The sequence below is a fragment of the Sinohyriopsis cumingii genome, unplaced genomic scaffold (genome assembly GCF_028554795.1).
Source record: "Sinohyriopsis cumingii isolate HCF-2022 unplaced genomic scaffold, ASM2855479v2 utg001673l, whole genome shotgun sequence".
NCBI classification, from domain to species: Eukaryota; Metazoa; Mollusca; class Bivalvia; order Unionida; family Unionidae; genus Sinohyriopsis; species Sinohyriopsis cumingii.
Genome location: NW_028316034.1, coordinates 601439 through 620670, shown reverse-complemented (window position 1 = coordinate 620670; position 19232 = coordinate 601439). Strand labels below are relative to the sequence as shown.

Here is a 19232-nt window from a genome sequence, read left to right as displayed (position 1 = left end):
AGAGCTAAGTAAACATCACCTACTTATTTCAAATATACATTGGACTTTGTATGTGGATTTCATTTCAAAGGATTCCCCAAGATCCTTATCAGAAAGGAGGCAAGATAGCAAAGGTGGCACATTATCAGATTTGTAATCCAGGGCCATGGGTTTAAATTACACATTACCCACACAGTCCAGCTGGGTCATGGGTTTAAATTACACATTACCCACACAGTCCAGCTGGGTCATGGGTTTAAATTACAAATTACCCACACAGTCCAGCTGGGTCATGGGTTTAAATCACACATTACCCACACAGTCCAGCTGGGTCATGGGTTTAAATTACAAATTACCCACACAGTCCAGCTGGGTCATGGGTTTAAATCACACATTACCCACACAGTCCAGCTGGGTCATGGGTTTAAATTACACATTGCCCACAGAGTCCAGCTGGGTCATGGGTTTAAATTACAAATTACCCACACAGTCCAGCTGGGTCATGGGTTTAAATTACACATTATCCACACAGTCCAGCTGGGTCATGGGTTTAAATTACTAATTACCCACACAGGCCAGCTCAGATTTGTAATCCAGGGCCATGGGTTTAAATTACAGATTACCCACACGGTCCAGCTGGGTCATGGGTTTAAATTACTAATTACCCACACAGGCCAGCTCAGATTTGTAATCCAGGGCCATGGGTTTAAATTACAGATTACCCACACGGTCCAGCTGGGTCATGGGTTTAAATTACTAATTACCCACACAGGCCAGCTCAGATTTGTAATCCAGGGCCATGGATTTAAATTACTCATTACCCACACAGACCAGCTCAGATTTGTAATCCAGGGTCATGGTTTAAATTACCCATTACCCACACAGGCCAGCTGGGTCATGGGTTTAAATTACTAATAACCCACAAAGGTCAGCTCAGATCGACTGTCTTCGTGTGGAAGAAAATACACCTTCCGTTTTCCCGGATGATATAGCCAATACTGTGTTGAAAGTCTCATTAAAGACCAACCAAGCATTTGACAAAAGGGGGTGTATACAGCGTGCATAAATAATGTACATTTTTCATGGGAAAGTAATTTTAGGGAGTGGATGGGTGGCTATTTTCGGGTGGGTGGGTGGCTGGCAATTTCATTCGAACCAGAATATTTATTGTCCTTCACTTCAAGATAGTTACATTGTTTAAAAGGGCCCTGAGTGGCCGAGTGGTCTAAAGCGCTTTCCGTTACGGATCACTGCCATCTCACCTCTGTCTGCGTGGGTTCGAGTCTAGGATTCGGCTAATGTGGGTATGTGAGAAAGCTTGCCAGTAACTTCTCGTGGGTCGGTGGTTCTTCCCGGGGTTTTTCCTGGTTCTTCCTCCACCATTAATACTGGCCACCATGCATAGCCTATCGTGTGCTGAAAAATGGCGTTAAACCCCACAACAACAACATTGTTCAAGTAATTAAATGGCTATACGTAGTTCTTAGTTTTAAATACAAATCTGAGGGACAATTTATTTTCAAGCTTTTGGTGAACCAGACATTTCTTTATAAAAAAATCCAAGCCCCTCCCATTTTATGACTAAGGAGCTAAATGCGTGTATACAAGTATGTATGTATGTATGTATGTATGTATGTATGTATGTATGTATGTATGTATGTATGTATGTATGCATGCATGCATACATGTATGTATGTATGTATGTATGTATGCATACATGTATGTATGTATGTATGTATGTATGCAAGGATTTTATCAGAAGGGACAGCTCACCCCTCTTCACCAAAATAAAGGGGAGGTAATTGTCATAGTTCAATATTTACTTAACACTGAAATATTCATCTCTTTTTCTGCTTGCTCCGTTGTGTTAAACTCACTGGAATCCAATTTCTCAAAAGGTGTCTCCTCTAGTTGTGTAAGCATTAATCTGTTGATGGTTTCTGATGTTAATCTCTTCCTTCTCTGTGTATAAATATTGTTTTGTGCTATGAAACCACTTCGACAGTCTGCTGTCTGAAGGGTAATATGCATAGCTAGCATCAACACGTTCCACAGTCGGCTGTCTGAAGGGTAATATGCATAGCTAACATAAACACGTTCCACAGTCTGCTGTCTAAAGGGTAATATGCATAGCTAGCATCAACACGTTCCACAGTCTGTTGTCTAAAGGGTAATATGCATAGCTAGCATCAACACATTCCACAGTCTGCTGTCTGAAGGTTAATATGCATAGCTAGCATCAACACATTCCACAGTCTGTTGTCTAAAGGGTAATATGCATAGCTAGCATCAACACGTTCCACAGTCTGCTGTCTAAAGGGTAATATGCATAGCTAGCATAAACACGTTCCACAGTCTGCTGTCTGAAGGGTAATATGCATAGCTAGCATCAACACGTTCCACAGTCGGCTGTCTAAAGGGTAATATACATAGCTAGCATAAACACGTTCCACAGTCTGCTGTCTGAAGGGTAATATGCATAGCTAGCATCAACACATTCCACAGTCGGCTGTCTGAAGGGTAATATGCATAGCTAGCATCAACACATTCCACAGTCGGCTGTCTGAAGGGTAATATGCATAGCTAGCATCAACACGTTCCACAGTCGGCTGTCTAAAGGGTAATATACATAGCTAGCATAAACACGTTCCACAGTCTGCTGTCTGAAGGGTAATATGCATAGCTAGCATCAACACATTCCACAGTCGGCTGTCTGAAGGGTAATATGCATAGCTAGCATCAACACATTCCACAGTCGGCTGTCTGAAGGTTAATATGCATAGCTAGCATCAACACATTCCACAGTCTGTTGTCTAAAGGGTAATATGCATAGCTAGCATCAACACGTTCCACAGTCTGCTGTCTGAAGGGTAATATGCATAGCTAGCATCAACACATTCCACAGTCGGCTGTCTGAAGGGTAATATGCATAGCTAGCATCAACACGTTCCACAGTCTGCTGTCTGAAGGGTAATATACATAGCTAGCATAAACACGTTCCACAGTCTGCTGTCTGAAGGGTAATATGCATAGCTAGCATCAACACATTCCACAGTCGGCTGTCTGAAGGGTAATATGCATAGCTAGCATCAACACATTCCACAGTCGGCTGTCTGAAGGGTAATATGCATAGCTAGCATCAACACGTTCCACAGTTTGTTGTCTAAAGGGTAATATGCATAGCTAGCATCAACACGTTCCACAGTCTGCTGTCTAAAGGGTAATATGCATAGCTAGCATAAACACGTTCCACAGTCTGCTGTCTGAAGGGTAATATGCATAGCTAGCATCAACACATTCCACAGTCGGCTGTCTGAAGGGTAATATGCATAGCTAGCATCAACACGTTCCACAGTCTGCTGTCTAAAGGGTAATATACATAGCTAGCATAAACACGTTCCACAGTCTGCTGTCTGAAGGGTAATATGCATAGCTAGCATCAACACATTCCACAATCGGCTGTCTGAAGGGTAATATTCATAGCTAGCATCAACACATTCCACAGTCTGCTGTCTGAAGGTTAATATGCATAGCTAGCATCAACACATTCCACAGTCTGTTGTCTAAAGGGTAATATGCATAGCTAGCATCAACACGTTCCACAGTCTGCTGTCTGAAGGGTAATATGCATAGCTAGCATCAACACATTCCACAGTCGGCTGTCTGAAGGGTAATATGCATAGCTAGCATCAACACGTTCCACAGTCTGCTGTCTAAAGGGTAATATACATAGCTAGCATAAACACGTTCCACAGTCTGCTGTCTGAAGGGTAATATGCATAGCTAGCATCAACACATTCCACAGTCTGCTGTCTGAAGGGTAATATGCATAGCTAGCATCAACACATTCCACAGTCGGCTGTCTGAAGGGTAATATGCATAGCTAGCATCAACACGTTCCACAGTTTGTTGTCTAAAGGGTAATATGCATAGCTAGCATCAACACGTTCCACAGTCTGCTGTCTAAAGGGTAATATGCATAGCTAGCATCAACACGTTCCACAGTCTGCTGTCTGAAGGGTAATATGCATAGCTAGCATCAACACATTCCACAGTCGGCTGTTTGAAGGGTAATATGCATAGCTAGCATCAACACGTTCCACAGTCTGCTGTCTAAAGGGTAATATACATAGCTAGCATAAACACGTTCCACAGTCTGCTGTCTGAAGGGTAATATGCATAGCTAGCATCAACACATTCCACAGTCGGCTGTCTGAAGGTTAATATGCATAGCTAGCATCAACACATTCCACAGTCTGCTGTCTGAAGGTTAATATGCATAGCTAGCATCAACACATTCCACAGTCTGTTGTCTAAAGGGTAATATGCATAGCTAGCATCAACACGTTCCACAGTCTGCTGTCTGAAGGGTAATATGCATAGCTAGCATCAACACATTCCACAGTCGGCTGTCTGAAGGGTAATATGCATAGCTAGCATCAACACGTTCCACAGTCTGCTGTCTAAAGGGTAATATACATAGCTAGCATAAACACGTTCCACAGTCTGCTGTATGAAGGGTAATATGCATAGCTAGCATCAACACATTCCACAGTCGGCTGTCTGAAGGGTAATATGCATAGCTAGCATCAACACATTCCACAGTCGGCTGTCTGAAGGGTAATATGCATAGCTAGCATCAACACGTTCCACAGTTTGTTGTCTAAAGGTTAACATGCATAGCTAGCATCAACACGTTCCACAGTCTGCTGTCTGAAGGGTAATATGCATAGCTAGCATCAACACGTTCCACAGTCTGCTGTCTGAAGGGTAATATGCATAGCTAGCATCAACACGTTCCACAGTCGGCTGTCTGAAGGGTAATATGCATAGCTAACATAAACACGTTCCACAGTCTGTTGTCTGAAGGGTAATATGCATAGCTAGCATCAACATGTTTGGAAACTGTTCCTTATGGTTGTTATGTACAATTTTCCATAGCTTATAGCCATGGTGCCTTAGATTTCTTTGCTCTAATATAAGACTCTTGTTATGTATACTGGATTTAATTTAAACTTGATTTAATTTGTTTTAAGTTTTTTTTTTTTTTTTATTTTTTTTTTTTTACACGTTAATGTATTGTAATTTTGTTTACTAGGAATTTGATATTTTCCAGAAAATTCAGTTCGACCCGACTCTTTTCGTGGACGCCTAATATTAGAAACACTTTCTATTTTTGACTTAGTTCCTGGCCTTGAATGGGAGTCAAGTAAACAACTTCTTTTTTAAATTCATTTTGGTATGTGAATGATAATGGTGAAATTGAGGCTGTACTGTACGTGCCATTAGACTTGTAGATATGTTCTAAATCTTTCTAGAATGTGATGACATGACTCTCATCTGAGAATCTGTTTTGCGTCTCGAGTTACTGTATAGTCTTTGTATATGGAGATTTTTCTCAGTTTGGGCTTAAAACATTTGATGTCAAGGTGTTCGTTTGTTTGTGACCAGTTTGGGAATTGCATTTTAAATTTTATTCGAATTATTTGGATTCTAAAAGGATTCATTCTTTTTTCTGGAAATATTTGAGTGCTCATATATAATTCTTGGACAAAGACATTTCATTAAATTTTTATTCAAAATTCCAACACTGGAATATTGTTTTCTGTAGTTCACAAAGGACTGTACACATCAGCTCTATACTGACTATAGTATACGTCATAGCCTTCCTATTTTGGATTCTTCGTCGGGACTCGAACTTGAATTCATTTGAACGTTTCATTATTAGGACTTCTCAAATTTAATTCGTGGATTATTCTTGGATTATTTTTGGATTTGATTCTTAAAACCAAAGTTCTTATTTTTTTCAATTTTTATAGTGTTTTTTTCTTCTCCAGGGAAATAAACTGAAAGCTAAATTTTTCAAAGCTTGGTCTTTTCACTCTCTCTTTTGATACTGTTTATTCAAACCTAAACACGTAACACTTTACTAATAGGAGTTCTGCCAATGTTTCACATTGCTGAATCAGTGCTTTTGCTGACTACTATGCCAGATCTCTTATCGGTTCTGTAATGCTCATTTAGGTTTTAAGTCCATCAATGTCATTGTCTGCTTGTTCAGACTGAAGTATTTTGATGAAATGACTATCGTTACTTTTCAATTTCATTTCAGATTCTAATTTACTGAATTTATTGTAACCCTTAGAGTGCTAGGTAGTTTTGCAGAAAAGTTCACCCATTACTGAATTCTTTGAGAAAATAAATGAAAATTACACTCTATGTATAAATTGCCTTTGTGTTAATTAGGCCTAAAATTATGCCTGGACACTTAATTTTAAAACACTGCTGAAAAAGGGAGTTGACCAGCATGCTGCCTGCTATTCTCTATCTCGCATGAATATTAGCCTCACATTCAAAATATTTTCAGGTTCAAAATCACTCATTGGTATTTCCAACAATTTTCCAGATCCAATAATTTAATATACTTCAAAATTTTTAAACATCATCAACATCACTATCATAAGTCAGTATTTCCCAAATGAAATTGCCTTCTAAAGATGAACCATTTGGGAGTCAGACATTTTTGTTTTCTAGGTTGCCTGTATTTTAAACATACATTTGTAAGACTTCCTTGATGAATGCAAGGTTAAGCTATGATATAATGCTTGTTCCAGGGCCAAATGTGCCAATTAAATTTAGTTTCACAACCATTTATATGAAGTTGATGTACCCAGATATGTTTACAGTTACTAACCTGAACAAAGACATATGACAAAAAGTGCTATGAGACCTTTACCAGTGGCATGACTTGTGTCATGACAAGAACTTTATTTACTTAAATAAACGTTGTCTACTGTGCAAAGTATATTTTGAGAGACACAACTTTAAACTAATTTGCAGGAGTTCTTGCACACTCACAAAGCAGTGTTAACCAAGTGCACAAATCTGTATACATTTTAAGCAATTCCTACATTGACATGCCTAGTAAGTAAGTAAGTTAAGTCAGTCAGTCAGTCTGTCACATCATGTCATGTCACATCATGTATGTATGTATGTATGTATGTATGTATATATGTATGTACATATGTATGCATGCATGCTTGTATGTATGTATGTATGTATGTATGTATGTATTTGTTGTTGTTGTAGGGTTTAACGCCATTTTTCAGCACACAATAGGCTATACATGGCGGCTGTTTATTAATAGTGGATGAAGAATCCGGGAAAATCCCGGAAAGAACCACCGACCCTCGAGAAGCTACTGGCAAGCTTTCTCACATACCCACATTGGCCGAATCTGAGACTCGAACCTACGCAGACAGAGATGAGATGGTAGTGATCTGTAACGGAGAGCGCTTTAGACCACTTGGGGCCCTTGTATGTATGTATGTATGTGTGTGTGTGTGTGATCACTATATTAGCATACACATAAATACATGTTTTATTGATGTGATTATAATGTTTTTAATATAAGTTATTTCAAAGTCAGTGAAAAAAGAGCTTCTATTAGATTGTTCTAACTATTTACTGATTTTAAAGGAATTATCCTTGACGTAAGAATGTCAATTATTAAATGTAGCATAAGCCCATGTGTTTCATTTTTGTAGGAGGGTTCAAATTCTTAGAAGACAGAGCCATCTATCAAATCTGAATAAAAAATACAAAGGCAGCAATCAATAACAATATATAATTATTTGATACATATGTAAAATAGCTTCATACATAATGTTTAATTATAGTTTCATTCTTCTTAATAATATGAAAGAACAATGAAGAAACAGGAAGCACAACAGATACCATAGATACAATTTGTAACATTTATGCCTCAACTCACAAATTTTACAGCGACGGAAAACACAACTACTATTGCTTGTAAAAATAAAGACAGGAATATTGATATTTAAAATGTTTGGATTCTTATATACTTAAGTGTGAAATATAGAAAATTACTGGTGTCATATTTTTCATATTGTGATTATTCCTATACTTTCACATGTAAACAATATAGCCTTACATTTTCATGTGATAATACAAAATTTCCCATCAATCTATGTTACATTTGATTGTATATTCCTACAGAAGATATACTTGCAGCAATAAAAAAAAAACACAAGCATTTTGTGAGCTTCAGCAGCAAAAAACCTGCATTACCTTTCAGGCACAGAAATTATTTTTTTGTAGATACATGTATATGACTTGGCCACTGTTTGTTTCTGTGCAAAGTTATGTCCCCTTAACAACCTTAGAAACAATTTGAACAAACTTGGTGTGATTATCTAAACATTAAATGGACTCTTGCAGTAAAATAGTTTACAAAATGTCAAACATTTCATGTACTGCAATAGATAATGCTAAACCTATCATTCTCTCAACTTGCTACTATTTTTTAATGATCAGTCAATATATGTAACTGCAATTGAGGTTAGCTTATAAAATGGGGGTGGGGTGTTGTTCTGATGAGTGAATTTATTCTTCAGAAGCAAGTTTGGTATATGATAAAAAGAAAAGTTTTTTTTTTCCCAAGTAAATACTGGATATATTTCATCTTTTGGAACAACAAATAACAGTTTTTGCCACTCATTAAAACACCACAAGATGAAACATATCCTATATTAACATATAAAATGTAACCTGTCTGTGAATAGCATTATCTCATATAAAATGTTAACCTGTCCATGAATAGCATTATCTCATATAAAATGTTAACCTGTCTTTAAATAGCATTATCTCAGATCTGTCATCATAAAATGTGCTCTCAAATCCTGAGTCCATTTTGTATGTTCTAGTTAAAATTTAATGTGAATGTTGGAAAACCTGACCATTTAGAACATATAGCAAGATCTGGGATTTTACTATTAATAGACGTACATTACACATAGGTAATAACAGTACTATTAATAGAAGTACATTACACATAAGTAATAACAGTACTATTAATAGGAGTACATTATGTATAGGTAACAACAGTACTATTAGTAGATGTACATTACACATAAGTAATAACAGTACTATTAATGTACATTACACATAAGTAATAACATTACTATTAATAGAAGTACATTATGTTGCAGTTGTTGTAGGGTTTAACACCATTTTTCAGCAAACGATAGGCTATACATGGCGGCCAGCATTAATGGTGGAGGAAGAACCTGGGAAAACCCCGGAAAGAACCACCAACCCACGAGAAGCTACTAGCAAGCTTTCTCATGTACCCACATTGGCTGAATCCGAGACTCGAACCTATGAAGACAGAGGTGAGATGGCAGTGATCCGTAATGGAGAGCGCTTTAGACAACTCGGCCACTCGGGGCCCCAGTACATTATGTATAGGTAATAACAGTACTATTAATAGATGTACATTACACATAAGTAATAACAGTACTATTAACAGAAGTGCATTATGTATAGGTAATAACAATATTATTAATAGATGTACATTACACATCGGTAATAACAGTACTATTAATAGATGTACATTACACATAGGTAATAACAGTACTATTAACAAATGTACATTATGTATAGGTAATAACAGTACTATTAATAGATGTACATTACACATAAGTACTAACAGTACTATTAACAGATGTACATTACACATAGGTAATAACAGTACTATTAATAGAAGTAAATTATGTATAGGTAATAACATTTCTATTAATAGATGTACATTACACATTGGTAATAACAGTACTATTAATAGATGTACATTACACATCGGTAATAACAGTACTATTAATAGATGTACATTACACATAGGTAATAACAGTACTATCATGAAATATACATTATGCATAAGTAATCATTTGGGGCCCCATGATATTATGAAGATACATACAAGGATTTTATATATATATAAGTAAGAGTGTATATATATTATATATATATATATACACTCTTACTAATGTTTAAAAATGTCGTTATGCCTGTTAATGAAGTTTCATCACAAGGATTCAAAAAAGTATTAACAGTAGCAGTGTGAAAAATGTATGCAATTACTTTGATACTTTGTTCATTTTATAAATCCATCAAATCTAAATTAATGTCTTCCCTGTTTTCAACTGACTTTTCTCACTTTGGAACAACTTTGATTATACAAAGGACTGCTCCGAAACTATATGTATGTAATTTGACTTCGCATTTTAAGAAGCATTTCAAGTTAATCAAGCTCTTTGTCAAGGGAAAAACAACTTACAAAAGCAAAGCACCTAACACGTCAAGAGAAAAACTAAACTAGTTACACATTTTTATGGCTGGGAAAGTTTATACATAAAAGGAGTTAAAGTGCAAAAGAAAAGTTCAGATATAAGGGATTCAACAGCACATTAGCAGAATTCTGGTTATCAGTGCCAAGTACATTAAGGTATCACAAAAAGTGTAGAAAACAAAAACTTAATGCCACTAAGGTGTAAAATCCATACAATACAAAGTCCAATTTGTGGTTATAAACTGAACTTTTGTAAAAAGACTAAGACCTTCTCAGCTGGAATATTATCACAGGAAACACCCCAGGTAGCCACCACTAGTTCTTTCTTATAAGAAAAGAGATACAAATCCATAGTCCATATACAAAAAGATAATTCTTCATGCAACAGAAATTAGTAAGGGCTGTTCCAGTAAAATATACATGGGACCCAGGGAAGGCACTTTTAATATAGAATAATAACCAATAGATGCATATAGAATTGTTTTGTTTTCATATGGACTCTTTGGGTAATCTGAGTACCCTATCATATATTCTTTTTAAAGTGCCTTCCCTGGGTATCATGTATGTTTAAATGGATTAGCTCTAATATACAAATTATATATATATATATATATATATATATATATATATATATATATATATATATATATATATATATATAAATGAAGGTTTGAACAATAAATATTCTTAATATGTGTCCTAATTTCACAATGATATTGAGGAAAACTGCTATTGTCTATCAAATGACAACAAATGCTAATCAAATTTACAATTATCCAAGAATGAACACTTTTCATTCAAATACAGTTTTGTTAATAAAAACAAGTACCCATTTAATTTGATATTCTCAGATGGGACTTGGTGTAGATTTTCTATGCATTATCAAAAATGATATTTAAACACAGAGTATGTATTACAAGCACAATCACAACATATAGAAAAACCCATCACAGTTGATATTAAAAACATAAATCGGAGGGAGAATTTGTTTTTGAGTAAAAAAATAATATTTGGCTGGAGAAAAGTAGTATAAAGAAAAGAAGAGATAATACATACTTGTTCAAGGAATAACAGCTGAATTAGTTTGCAAATCAGTTAAAAATACAAGATTTTATCATCTCTATCCTTCTTTAAATAACGTTTCTTCAATATAGGTCTCATGTGGATTTTTGTAACTAAAAATAATGTTGTTAATGAAACCGAAACTATATGTTTCATCAATATATTACTAACCATTGATATACCACTAACACATCACAAACCACTACAGCTTTCATCAATATACCACTAGACTGTTCTGGTGGCCTAGTGGTTAGAGCGTCCGCCTCGGATGCAGAAGGTCGTGGGTTCAATCCCCGGCAGAGTCATACCAAAGACTTACAAAAATGGTACTAACAGCTGCCTCACTTGGCGCCCAGCATTAAGAGGTTAGTGTTAGGACTGGTTGGCCTGGTATCAGGATAATGTGACTGGGTGGGACATCATGCTACATGTCTGCAGCATGCTGCCCCAGTGCTAGATATCACTATAAACTGTCACACTGCAGACATCGTAGCAATATAACTGAAAAATTGTTAAAGCTACGTTAAAAATCCAAATCACACACACAAACACACCAACAATATACCACTAACAACTATCATTTTCTTCAAAATAGACCTTGTGTGTATTTTAGCACTGCAACTAACATACATGTGGTAATTAAACCAAAATATCACTAACCACAACAGTTTTCATCAAGACATCACTAACCATTAATACATCACTAACCTGTCACATACCAGCATAGTTGACATCAATATAGACCTTGTGTGGAGTTTAGCATTGTAACTAAATACAGCCATGGTAATTAAACAAAATACTATACCACAAAACCACTGTGAACTCATATTCCCTCAATGTCTTTATATTTAAAATGAGTTTAACACTGTTTTTAGGAACAAATGAACTTTGGCATTTTCAAGATATAGTGATGATTCTGCATACAAGATAGACAGGAAGTACTGACTGGTTTTGAGCCTTCCCAAGCATTCACTTGAATGTGTGTTTTAAATGCTATAAACCAGTCTATGTTTCCACCATTGCAATAATGCTCAAACAATTAAACATCTGTTTATGTGTTTATACAATGTCTGTGAGAAAGGCTTGTCCACTGACTGAAATCATTTGATTTGTAATAATTTACCATATTGCACTGTAATTACATCACTGATTTTTACATTATTTTAAAATGCATTCATTATGGTGTCATCCAGCTGAAATGGCATTTTCATTATTTGGTAACAAGTTCAATTTAAAAACCATCCATGAAATCATGTAATAAAACAATTACAGACCTTTTTGTTTCAAATTATTATGAAGTTTTATGAATCAGTTAACTTATCAAGCTGATGTTTGCTTTGTGTCCAACAACATGAGGCTGTATGACTTCTTATATTACATACCTATCAACCTTCTACCCTAGAAATAGCCAGAATTTTAATGTAATTTCCTAGAAGCTGAAATACAATACTATCATTTTCTGATTCTGTATTACTATACTCTCAAAAAACGAAGCTGGAACTACTTTATCTGTGAGGTATCCTGGTTACAATAGCAGTGCCCCCTAGCAATGGAATGCCATCACTTAGCAAAAGAAAGCACTCAGAGCAATTTTAGTTAAGAAACCATTCCTTGTATGTACCATGTCAGAAAGGTCCAAACACTGTTGTCATCAATACATCAATAAAAAAGTTTTTAATTTCTTTTAAAGTGAATAATATAGCCAAAAGGTTCATCTGAAAAAATAGTTGGTCACACCGTGCGCCAATACATTACAGTACAGTACTGTACAACCCTTTTATGGAAGCTCATAAAAGATAACATTGGTAAGTTTCCTGCACAATGAATTTGAAATCATAAATACTATAATTATGTCAAAAACTGATAGGTATATAATAACACTATAATTATCACCATAATGTGTCTCTATGTTAGCATAATGTGTCTCTATGTTAGCATAATGTGTCTCTATGTTAGCATAACAATACAATTATCACCATAATGTGTCTCTATGTTAGCATAACAATACAATTATCACCATAATGTGTCTCTATGTTAGCATAATGTGTCTCTATGTTAGCATAATGTGTCTCTATGTCAGCATAATGTGTCTCTATGTTAGCATAATGTGTCTCTATGTTAGCATAATGTGTCTCTATGTCAGCATAATGTGTCTCTATGTTAGCATAATGTGTCTCTATGTTAGCATAATGTGGCTCTATGTTAGCATAACAAATCCTGATAATGACTTGATGCATAATGTTTTGTAATGATCTGGATTTTCCAATTCTGACAACTCAGCATGATTTAACAATCAAGATTGCAATACTGATATAATGTTATACATATATTAACTGGAAAAAAAAGGGTGAATAATTGTATAAAATGATTAAGATACAGAACAGGTGAATGTGCAATTTTCACTCAGTATAAATGAGATCAAATACAGTATAAGAACAAAGACAATGGTGCAAATAATGAAAAGATTGTATAAAAGAAAAAGAAAAACAACAAACAAACCAATGGTAATATTGTGGCAAAACAAAGGTATGAGACCTACTGTTATGTACTTATATTACATAAAAGGAAAAATAAATCAACACCACAGAAAGCAACAAATCAGGTTAAAAAAGATCTACTAAACAATGCGTTGATCTGATCACCACCAATATGATGTCATGCTCTTTTTGCACTTTTCAATGAAACTGCAGCTTTCATGTGAGTGAAAATGTAAAAAACAACTCTGGACATATTGTTACTAACGATAAACCTCCATAAAACACTCTGGACATATTGTTACTAATGACAACCCTCCATAAAACACTCTGGACATGTTGTTACTAATGACAACCCTCCATAAAACACTCTGGACATGTTGTTACTAATGACAACCCCCCACAAAAATGAATTACAATGCTTTATATGATAGGCTACAGGAATTTAAAAGATCACCAGATCATAGACTTTTATTTGTGCCTGTAACATTTTTTTTGGTCAGAGACTTTGATTTTGAAAAGACCAAAACATGCCAAATTTGTTGATATAAAATGCAGTTAGAATATTGCATGATTGTAACAAACTTTAGATCTGCTAAATGAAACATTAAAGTAGTTATCAATGTTATGAAAATATATTTTTTAAAAGAATGTCTATAAAAACAATTCTTATTTTTAAATGTCATTACCATAAAAATGTTGCACTGATTCTAAAGCAAGTCTGTCAACATGCCTGCTGCACCTAAAAAATCTCTTCTCACAGCAATACATTTAGGGTACTATTGAATGAGAATTCTCTTCTCACAGCAATATGTTTAGGGTACTATTGAATGAGAATTCTCTTCTCACAGCAATTTATTTAAAATAATACTCCAGAAAATTCTGTTTGGAAATATTTACATCATTTGTATAATGGATTTCAAGAGATCATATTCTAATTTTGTTCAGATACTCTATTTAATTTTACTTACATAGTTTTTAAAGAGAATATACAGAGTGGAGAGAAATCTAGCAAATCTCATCTTCCATGTTATAGCGTCAATGATTTAAAAAGCCATATACACAAATATAAAACAGGGAAAAAAAAGCTAAATTCTGAAAACTTGAAACTAGCTTATTTGTTCTTAAATTATGCTCAAACACTTTTCTTTCCTGAAACTTCCCACCAAACAAAAGAAATTAAAAAATGTGTGCAGTACAAATTATTTTAATACACACAAACATCTGACCTGTTAGAGCTATTAAGTCAATACATGTAACATAATCTGCCTATGTGAAACCTTAATTACAGGACAAATATGGGGAATGACATTGTGAACCTTAATTACCATGCAAATAAGTGGGATGACATTGTGAAACCTTAATTACATGACAAACTTTGGGACATTACAGGATGAAACCTTAATCACTGGGTAAACTTACGGAATAACAATGTATAGTTTGATTAGGAATACAAAATTTCACATTCTGTTCTTTTCTAGATAATTTATTCTCAATGTTTTTTTATGAAGACATGCCCATAAATTGTCAGAGCAATGAAGGTGAACACAAGCACAAATATTTCATTTTTAATGTATCACAATTTAAAAGTATAATTTAAAAGTATTGCAATTAGGCATTGCCATTTTATTTGAGAATATAAATAATCAAAAATATTTATAATACAAAATTACAATCAGCAACTGTTATTTTTTCAGAACAAAACTACGCTCTGTAAATTGAAAAACATTGTAAATAAATGGCAAACATTTTGCCCATTAATAAACTATATCTGACAATATTTCTCTTACACTCTTTGTTATATAAATGCATGAACAGATTTATATAAATTGATATAAATCTGAGATTTACCACCATAAAGAAACTTTAATATCTATTCTCAATAATATATAAACTTTCTCCATATTTTCCAAATTCATATTGTCATAACCTTGAGGTAACTACTGTATATAAGCAGATGCAAATCTCTTTGAATGTAAAAAGATGCAGAACTGTGATTCAGCTGAAATACTTTACTGACATAAAGTAATAAGGGAAACAGAAATCAAGCATAATTACTTCCCTTTAATCCAAGAGGAAGTTCTACCAGCAAATCCAATGCTGTTTAAGTTAATCTCTCCCTACTTACCTCCCTTTCTGCACATAAATGTTCTCATTAAAACCTGATGGATTTAAGTAATTTTTATTTTAGTTACATTTTTCATAGTTCAAACAAAGACACAACTTTTAGAAATGTCCAACAGTTTATTCTGCCTTTCTTTTTTAAATCTATTTTTTCATTCATTTTTATTTTGTTTTCTTTGATACTCAAGAAACATAACATCAATAATAATAATAATAATAATAATAATAATAATAATGTTGTTGTTGTTGTTGTTGGGTTTAATGCCATTTTTCAGTTGATGATAGGCTAGATTATGGCGGCCAGTATTAATGGTGGAGGAAGAACCCGGGAAAATCCCGGAAAGAACCACCGACCCACAAGAAGCTACTGGCAAGCTTTCTCACATACCCACATTGGCCGAATCAATAATAATAATAATTATGTATACCTTATTAATAAGATACTTATTTTTTCCTATTGTTACATTTAATGATGACAAAATAAAACAATCCAAATATAGATTGTGAAATTTTGTTTAAATTGCATCATAGTGATATTCTTTCTGTAAAGTTATGATGGGAAAACTATTCTTTTGTTACTTCGACACAAGTTGAGAAATATATGTTAAAAAAATCATCAAATGATAGAGATCTTATATCTATTGTACTTTTAAATTTTTAAAATTAAAATCTGTTGTTAACTAGTTTAATTCTTTATATCAATTTTTAAACTGTTTCAAAGTAATTTTAACAAAAAATAATCACCCCAATAAGAAATAAACCGATATTGATCAAAAATTATTTGAATATAAAGAACAATTCTAAGATTATGCTTTTGTGTGAATTCAAATTTAGTTTTTAAAAAAAGAAATGCAATTTAAATCATATCATTGCTGACAGTAAATATTAACTATGAGCCAAACGCATGTAGCAAACTTTTATTTTAAACTGCCAGCAAAGGTATATAATAAAAAGTCACTGAACAAATTAATTCAAAATTGATTATTGACAAGATTAAAAGTAACCTAAATGATAAAGACTGGCGTTTTCTGTTGTGCCATCTAAGCAGGAGACAAACGGGCAATGAAGGCAACTACATTCAGATGGAAAATAAGCCCATGAAAACTATCAGCCTCTCCTGAATTAAGTAGTATAATGTTTGGTTGAATTTAGATTTGTGAAAATTCATAAGCATGACATGTTCTCTGAAGTTAAACATGATGGATAGAATGGCGTAAATTCATTCATTTTTTAATGAGTATCCATTTTCATGGATTTGTGACAAATAACACTTTTGTTGGCAATTAAATTTGTTGATTGATGAAGGAGCCATAATGTTTCTATGGATAGTAGATAGTTAGCTGGGCCCTTAAATTCAAGTTCTGTAGCAAAAACAAACTTGAGAAAATTTATACCAACAAAATTCAGAAAAACTGGTACATAAAGAAAATGTTGAATTTACATTATTCCTCTTTTGTGGTAAACTGAATAAACATAAAAATATTATTAACTGCTTCCCACAGATCCCGCTTATATTGGTAACTACAGCTTTAACACAAACAGGGTGGAAAGACTAAGTCATGGTGGCAAAATGAATGCAATAAACCAGTGCTTCAGACTGATCATGTGCCCATGCCATTCCTCTACTATTTCTTTTCATTTGGCACACTTGCTTTTGTACTCAGACACTTTCCTTGGCACAGGAGAAAATTCTCCTGTCCTCACATTTTTTTAAGAGTCAAATACTACTTTATAAAATAATGTAGCACTTATAACTAATTTCTAACAATTTACTGTTCTGCCAAAATAGTGTACAATTCTGTAATAATGAAAAAACATCACAGATATCCTTGGACTTGGTCATCTGGATGTTTGTTTTGTATCTGAATGATATCTCCAGTTGTAATTAAAATTTCACAGCTTTATAAGTTTTTTAAAATCAATTTTAAACTGAACTAGAGTAAACATCAATGCCAACAAATACAGACAAAAATTTACAAGGCAAATGAATGCTTACATGTGACTGAAATGCAAGTGTATAATTCAAACATTAAACAGTCACTAAATGAATATGCACTAAATAATATATGCTGCTAATAAATTTTCAACTTAAAAATTGTGTCCCATAATTTTCCATGCACATTGTTTTAAAAGAATTTTAACCTTATTTTAGTACCCAGCACTTGATTCTGAAAATCAGATCCTTATTTTTCATTATGACACGCAAGCTGGCCTGCTGGCAGAACAGTCAATCTTATGTGCTAGTTGGCCTTTTGGCACAAAAACCAGTCTTATGTGCTGAGTGGCCAGCTAGCACAAATACCAATCTGTTGTGCTAGTTGACTAGCTGACACAAAATCCAGTCTGATATTATAGTTGGCCAGCTAGCACAAATACCAACCTGTTGTGCTAGTTGACCAGCTGGCACAAAAGCCAGTCTGATATTCTAGTTGGCCTGCTGGCACAAAAACCAATCTGATATTCTAGTTGACCAGCTGGCACAAAAACCAGTCTGATATTCTAGTTGGCCTGCTGGCACAAAAACCAATCTGAAGCACTAATACAGTTATGACTAATGGATTTCAGCAGATTCTGCTTCTTGTTGATATGTGGCTGTTCTCTGGAATCCTGGGACACCTTGATATTCTGAAATTGCTGGTGTGTCTTCATCGATCTGTTTGCTATACTTAAGTCCTGATTCATGAGTGCTGGGGTGAAGATGTGCTCTTTCCTCATCGTGATCACTACGCATGAAGAAGTGGAAACCGATGTTCAGCTCTGGAATTTCATACACAACAGCCAAAAGCAGCATCATCATTAGCAGACCAATAATTAAATATACTGAAATGAAAACCAAAGACGTCAAATAAAATCTTTTTTTTATGGACACCTAATTTATATAGACATTGTTGCAGACAAATAGACAATAAAACAGGGTTCATACAGAATTCAAAGACTTTTCCCAAACTTTCAAAGACTACAAACATAAATTTCCAAGACCTATTTTCGCTAACATTTTGTATACAAGTTATGTTGTATGAGAAAACAATGAATACAAAATACTATAATATTGTTTAATGATGAAATGAAATGAACAGGTCATCAAAAGAAAGAAACCATGAAAACTAGACTACATCCAAATCTAACAACCTTGGACAATTTTTTTGTGATTATGGAAAGAAATTAAAACGTTTGGGTTTATTTCAATTTTCAAAGACTTTTAAAGACTTTAGGGTCATCGGCTCAAGTTTTGCAAACTTTCAAGGCATTGAAAATGCTACGCCATTTTTCCCAAACTGTCAAAGACATTAAAGACCATATGAACCCTGTAAAAATATAACTCCTAGCTATATAAGCTAAAAACAACTGGAATATCTATAACAGAGGATGCATTTAAACACCACAAATGTAGCTAATAGTAAGCATTCTAAATACTTTCAGTCTATCTCTTATTAGCTGATTACTTA

At 34.2% G+C, this 19232-nt stretch overlaps 1 protein-coding gene across 2 annotated transcripts in view; it reads right to left on the bottom strand.

Moving 5' to 3' along the window:
* Positions 1 to 7592: 7592 nt before the first annotated feature.
* LOC149771767 (potassium channel subfamily K member 1-like) overlaps positions 7593 to 19232 on the bottom strand; it is a 49641-nt gene continuing 38001 nt past the window's right edge. For both annotated transcript variants that reach the window (XM_089948166.1, XM_089948164.1), the window contains exon 4: positions 7593 to 18606. In XM_089948166.1, coding sequence (XP_089804292.1) covers positions 18338 to 18606 — 269 coding nt within the window. In that variant the 3' untranslated portion in view covers positions 7593 to 18337. The remainder of the gene's footprint in view (positions 18607 to 19232) is intronic.